Source organism: Cynoglossus semilaevis, chromosome 6 (genome assembly GCF_000523025.1).
Source record: "Cynoglossus semilaevis isolate Cse_v1.0 chromosome 6, Cse_v1.0, whole genome shotgun sequence".
Classification (NCBI taxonomy): Eukaryota; Metazoa; Chordata; class Actinopteri; order Pleuronectiformes; family Cynoglossidae; genus Cynoglossus; species Cynoglossus semilaevis.
In genome coordinates, this window is record NC_024312.1 from 4,310,691 (window position 1) to 4,317,421 (window position 6,731).

Below are 6,731 nucleotides of genomic sequence, written 5' to 3' on the forward strand. Positions count from 1 at the left end.
GGGGGGGGGGGGGGGGGGGGGGGGGGGAGAGAGAAAGAGGAAGGGAGGGGGGGGGGGGGGAGGGGGAACAGAGGGTGGCGTCATCCTGTGTGTAAAAGGGAGAGAGAGAGAGGAAAAGAGGGGGGGGAGGGTCTGCCATGACGAAAAAAGAAAAAGAGTGACGCGACCAAAACTCTTGTCCATGATTTTCAAGAATGAGTTTAAATTGTGGTAATTTAGGGGTCACTCGGGTCAAAGTAGTTGAAGACCATATGAGGAAAAACAAAGGGTAGAACTCGGGATGTCCCATATTCACTTTTTGCCAATATTGTCCAAACACTTAATTTCCCGTGTGACGTGTCACGATGACAGTATTTTACTTTCACTTTCACTTCAAAACGATTTTTAGGTCACACCATCAGGGTGAAACACAGGCATCGCGTTATCGGTTTTGATTATCGGAGGAAAGACTGATAACAATTTTAATCGATATTACACAATTATGCCAATGTGGGTCGATATTATTGGTGGGCAGAGAGAAGTGAGTTTTATTATGAGACTAAGACCAGGTTCATCAACATGAAATTAATTCTCTCTCCGTCTCTCTCAGTGACCTGCAGGTCAACTGTCTGACCTCAGATGTGACCTCAGACACCTTGTTGTCAGTATGTTTTTTCATCTGTTGATAAAAATGTCAGAACAGAAATGTAGTAAAATACGTCTTAACGTCCTCCCCATATCGTTCAGTCTTTATCTCTTACTAAACTAAACCACTCAGTCGGTCGGTTTATGTTTAATAGACAAAAAGCATCACACAAAGTGCGCGCACACACCCCTCACACACACACACACACACACACACACACAGAACATAAAAGTGAAGAAGTGAGTTTCGATTGAACACTCTGATGTATTCACTCAATGAAATAGTTGTTTGGCAGAAATGAACGGAAAATATTATGAATAAAATGAAAGTAAATAATAATTATAAAGCGTAAAATAAAAGAAAAAAGTTAAAATAAAATAAAAAATGTTTTCATAACAATTGTATTTAAAAGCATTCGCAACATTTTAATTTGACAGGCAATTAATTATTTTCTCAACATCAACCTCAGTCTAATAAGACCTGTGCTGCTGCCTCCTCTGGTCAGCTTGTGTCATTGCAATAAATCCTAAAGAAGGATTTTAAACTGTCACCAAGTACTTTATAAACTTCATGAAAATGATGATGCATTTTAAAATTAAAAAAAATTACCTGAATGTGACAAATGATAAATGATGATGCCACCACCACTAGATGGCAGCACCTAGATTTGGAATCTTTTGGAGTTGGGTCTGTGTGGGTTCTCAGTCATCCAGGTCTAATCTAATCCAATATATAGTTAACTATTTTTTGGATTTAAAGTTGGTCCATATAGTGAACTATTTTTTGGATTTAAAGTTGGTCCAATTTTATAAACTTTTATCATCCAACAAAGTTGAAAAATAACTGAGAATTAAGACAAATGATAATAAGGAGCAGAAAGTTGAAAAATAACTGAAAATTAAGACAAATGATAATAAGGAGCAGAGAAATCAGTAAAAAAGAAAATTAGATTAAGATGAAAAGAAAACATACAATAAAAAATAAATATAACACTTTCTTTTAGCTGTAAAAAGGAGTTGTAGTGTAGTGATGACTTTCCCCAGACAAAAGACTGGGCAGAATCAAACATAAGGGGCGTGTGTTTAGAGGAAAAAAACAACACGTTACATTGAAATCTTGTTAGGGTCCACTTCTCTAATGCGGCCAGCAGGGGGCACTCAGTCTACATTCCTGTAACTGGTGAAAAGGTTGTAGAGGACACGAAGTGTGGACTTAAGGTCACAGTTGACGATGTCTGAAAGGGAAGAAGTTGAGAAAAGATGAGAGACCAAGTCACAGCTAATGGGGAAACATAAGGCTCCAGGCCCCGGTCTGGTCCAAAGACCAGCTTCAATCAGCCCACAATGTTCAAGCAGACCATGCAGTAATAAAGGTGTGACTGCAGACACACAGGTCCTACCCTCAGGTCTGGGCTTTGGTCTCTCCAGACCTCCATCCTGCATCAGCTCAAACGAGAAGGAGACGTTGTGGACCTGAGAAGAGAAGAAGAAAAACCTCCTCAGTTTGGGCTCCATCAAAACTCTGGTCTGTGTCCCAGGAATGGACGTCACCGTCACAGACACCACCAGGTTCTTGTAGTAGGGGCTTGTGCAGCCGCTGGAGGTTGTCAGTACAACACCAAAAAGCTAACCGACAGACTGACTGTCTGTCACATCTTTTACCTTTTGATCGAAGTTTTCTGGTGTGAGGAAGAAGTTGTAGAGTGGAACAAAGTAGCCTTCCAGCAGCCCCATCAGCAGCACCAGGTAAACTCCATCTGCAAACTGACAAGGCAACAGTGTCAGTCACTGACAACCTCCTCACAGTCTGTTAAAGCTGACTTATCATGGAGGACCGGTGTTTGTGATACCTGTGTGTCCAATTCTGTCACCTCCAGGTTGAGCTTGTTCAGGTGTTTGTTCACAAATGTGATCAGAGTCTGGAAAAAGTACAAATAGCATTAAAGCAACAAAAAAAAGCTAACAGTAGAGTCTTTTACCAACAGGTCAAAGGGTTAGGGTTCAAACCAGTTAGAGTCCATGTTACACTTGCCTTTTTGACAACATTGAGTTTATCTGGGGCGTGGTCAAACAGGGTGTCGAAGGCGTCGCGCTCTGTGGAAGGAGATGAGCGTCAAAAATGTTCTCTACATGTTCTACATGTTCAAAGACCTTTTCATCAAGTAGGGAATTCAAAAAAGAAGTGAGGGAAAAATAAATCAGGGATATTCACTGAACTTTGACATTGAAGTAACCCTGAAATGATAAAGGATAAGTCAAAAGAACTCACCATGTCTGCCAGAAAAGGCCCTTCAAAAAAAAGAGGAGACAAATGTAAGAGGACACGTCTCACTGTGGGACGTTTGATAAAAACTGAGCTTTGGTCAGTGTCACTGAACAACCAGAACACTGTCCACCGCTACAACCAACCAAAGGACCGTGTTAGAGTCGGGGTCGGTTCAGAACAGACAGGCCAAACTGTGAGTCAGTATTTAAGGTTCTCACTCTGTGTTGCCGGTGATCTCCTCCTGGATCTGTCTGGACTGGAGGATCCCCTCTCTTTTCTGAACGACCACCACCTGAATGGATACATGGTCTGGGAGTCTGATGGGTGCTCTGAAGTGCTGCGACAGCGCCACCAGCAGGTGCAGGATGGCCACTATACTCTTGGCATGAACAGCTAAAAGGGAAGAAAAAAAAAAAAAAAAAAATTAGAGATGTGACACATAGACCGAAACAGCTCCACCTTCTGGACAAACAAAAATAAATAAATTAGAGATGTGACACATAAACTGAAACAGCTCCACCTTCTGGACAAACAACACCACTGATGACAGTGGTTCTTACAGTCCACGTTCCAGCGAATGTTCCTGGTGGACAGTTTGAGGGAGTCGTTGATTCTTTCCAGAACCGTCTGCAACTTCTGTTTCTGGGCGATCTCTGATTGGGTCACCTCGGCCACGTTCAGTTTCTCCCCTTCCAGCTTCTCTGAAGAACAGAGAGAGAAAACACATGTTGAGTCCACCACAACCTGGTCCACGGAACAGTGTCTAAACACCTTAAAACAGTGGTCCTCAACCCATGGGCCGCGGACTGGCACAGGCCCATGGGTCAATTGGTACCGGGCTGCACAGAAAGAATGCATAACTTACATATTATTTCCCTTTTATTCATTATCTGATTATGAACAACGTATTATTTACAAAGTTGCGAGCAGTTCTCCACCACTTGGAGACCTATTACTATTTACTATTATTTAAGTGGCGAGCAGTTCTCCACCACTTGGAGACCAAGCGTTTTGCATTAAAAGACAAGCGCAATGTTACAAGAACGCTGCTAATATAGTTGACTAAACAGTGGATTAACGAAAAGTGTGGTCCACTTCCTCACCAAAGAGCTTCTGCAGCACCTGACCATCGTAAAGATCTTCAGCCAGGTCCTTGACGATGATCCTCTCTCCAACCAGGACATCGTTTATCCAGTCGATCAGCACCTGAGGAGAGGAGCACAGCACTGGGGACTCAAACCTCTGCACACAGCCAGACGTCTGAAAACAACGTCCAGATGTTGATCCTTCTGCTCTAGAACCATCAGTGACATCACCTTCATCAGCTCCTGCAGTTTACGGTCATTCTTGGAGTTAGGGTCCACCATGGTACGAACTTCGTTCTCCTCTGGAGGACGAGTAGAAAACAGAAGGTATCTTTATGTTCTGGGTGTGGTTCTGACACAGTGATGTCACTCACTGGTCTGAATGTCTTCACTCAGACTACAGTGTGAACGTGTGTTTGTGTGTGTAAAGTAAGGAGAAGCTCTCACCCAGCATGGTGTCTTCAGGGTCCAGTTCATAGTGGGTGGGGCTGAGGGGGAGGTTGATGGCATTAATCCCTTCTTCCTGAAGCTCAGACACTGGGAGGGAGAGAGGGAGAAAGAGAGGCAGAAACACACAGAGGTAAGGACCAATCTGTCACTTTGATTGTTGTGGTCGGAACAACAGGCCGAGCATGTGACCAAATGAAGAAGGTCCACTAGACCATCGGTCCACTAGACCATCGGTCCACTAGACCATCGGTTCACTGGTTCACAGCACTGGTTTGAATTAAACTCTTCCATCAACACAGCAGAGCCTCTGTACTGAGCAGCTGATGTCATAGCCACGACTACTGCTGTCACTTCCTGTTTCTCAGCAGGTCTGAACCAAGAGTGAGGTGTGTATTAGATACCTGTGGAGGCGGCTGATCTGTGTGTGTGTGCGTTGATGTGAACATCCTCTCAATCAACACCAGCAACCAGTGAAAACTACATGTGCAGGGGGTTGAATATTCCTGCAGAGTGCCCCCTCCCTCCCTCACACCCCCTCCAACCGTGTTTCTCTTCAAACTCATCAACACCATCACTACAGTTCTAGTAAACTGTTCTGTGAACTCACACATATTAAACATCTCACACCACCAGTCAAAATGTAACAATGTCAAATCTGGAAAACAACACAAATGACACATACAGATTCCATCTCCTCCCTCTGCTCCCCTCCTTCCTCCTTCATCACTGCGTGCTAACACAGTATTTCCCAACCTTTTCTGAGCCACAGCACATCGTCAGGAAAAACCCCAGGGTACACCACCAAACAAAAAGTAAATTTAATGAAATATTGTTAATCGTTATTATTTTTTTTTTTTCTAGTTTAAATGCACTAAAAATGTACATATTTTTATCTAGTTTAAATGCACTAAAAATGTACACCTGTTTAGTTGACGACAACTCTGACATACTGGCAGGAATTTTATCTTTTTTTTTTTAGTTTTAATAACCATCTGCTGCCACCTAGCAGAAGAGCCTGTCACGCATTGATGAACAGAGAAAAATAATTTGCAATAAATAAATAATAGTTTTGTGACCAATTAAGTGAAATTGGGTAATTTTCCACGGCACAGCTAACAATCTCTCACGGCACTCCAGTGTTCCACGGCACAGAGGTTGGGAATCACTGTGCTAGCATCAAAACAACACACTGTCAAAGCACTGACTAAAGGTAGAACATGATGACAGATGCACTGCTGCTGCTGCTGTCCTTCTACCCTACCTGGAGGGCAGAGCGCTCCACAGCCCATGTCTGTCTGTCTCCGTCCTCCAGCATCCTCTCCTGGTCTCTAGGACCAACGTCTCTCTCTCTCTCTCTCTGTCTGTCTCTGTTATGACAGAATGTTCCATGTATACTGCAGTCGTTTTACACAAACTACAACATGTCAGTAGATGATCAACAGCTGTTCTGACTGTACTCACACCTGAACATAAACAACTGGAAATCCAGTTGCAGTAATTGTACAGATGTAAACTTAATAACCTGGTCAACATTATTATTTATCACTGCTGCTGTGAAGACGGAAGAGTGACGTCACAGAGTGTGGTGACGGCTGGGGGAGGGCGGGAGTGGGGAGTGGGAGGGGTGGTGGATGCTGGTGGATTCGCCACATTTTTATTCCCTACATGGAAACCGATGTCGTCACACGCACGGACACACGCACTGGTTGCGCATCAAGATTCTTTGTCCCGTTCTAACTCCCAGGTGTGGAACTTTACTGACTGACAGCGAGGTTACCTTCCGCAGTCATCGGCTGAACCACAGACCGAACTCGTTAATAGTTACTTTGGTTAAAGTTAACTAGTTTAGTTAGTTACAGCGAGTTCACATGGTGTTGTGACAGGTTGTAACTGACCTTCTTTTGCCTTCTTCCTTCTCGCCAAAGTTCCGCCGAGTTTCCCCAGGAATGAGTCGTCTTTCTTCCTGGAGGTCGGGGATTTGGGAGTCGGGGACTTCGGGGAAGAAGGAGACTTCTGCGGCGAGGAGGCCATTGTCCACACGACCGAAAATAACCGAGTTAATCCACAGAAAACGGCCGAGCAGAAGAGGGTAAAACTGCAAAACAGTCAAATAGAGGGAAAAAAAATCAGTGTCCACTCCCTACAGCGGAAACGGAATTCCAAACATTTCTCCCGAAGTTTGTGATGAGGCTCCGCCCGTGACCACGCCCCCATGTACGTGGGCAGTTCGTAGTTGAGTTTTAAAAAAGTTTTTTTTTAAATAAGGAATTATAAAATAAAACACAGCGAGTTTTTAAAAAGTTTTT

At 43.6% G+C, this 6,731-nt stretch overlaps 1 protein-coding gene across 1 annotated transcript; it reads right to left on the bottom strand.

The window, feature by feature from the left end:
- Positions 1-1,508: 1,508 nt before the first annotated feature.
- On the bottom strand, positions 1,509-6,631 carry parvaa (parvin, alpha a). The gene is made up of 12 exons (XM_008311308.3): positions 6,321-6,631; positions 4,423-4,512; positions 4,207-4,277; positions 3,994-4,096; positions 3,451-3,591; positions 3,109-3,283; positions 2,894-2,913; positions 2,657-2,718; positions 2,475-2,543; positions 2,287-2,388; positions 2,025-2,097; positions 1,509-1,859 (listed from the first exon to the last, which is right to left on the bottom strand). The coding sequence occupies exons 1-12, from the start codon at positions 6,454-6,456 to the stop codon at positions 1,783-1,785; spliced, it is 1,119 nt and encodes a 372-aa protein (XP_008309530.1). The 5' UTR covers positions 6,457-6,631; the 3' UTR covers positions 1,509-1,782.
- Between the last annotated feature and the right edge of the window lie 100 nt (positions 6,632-6,731).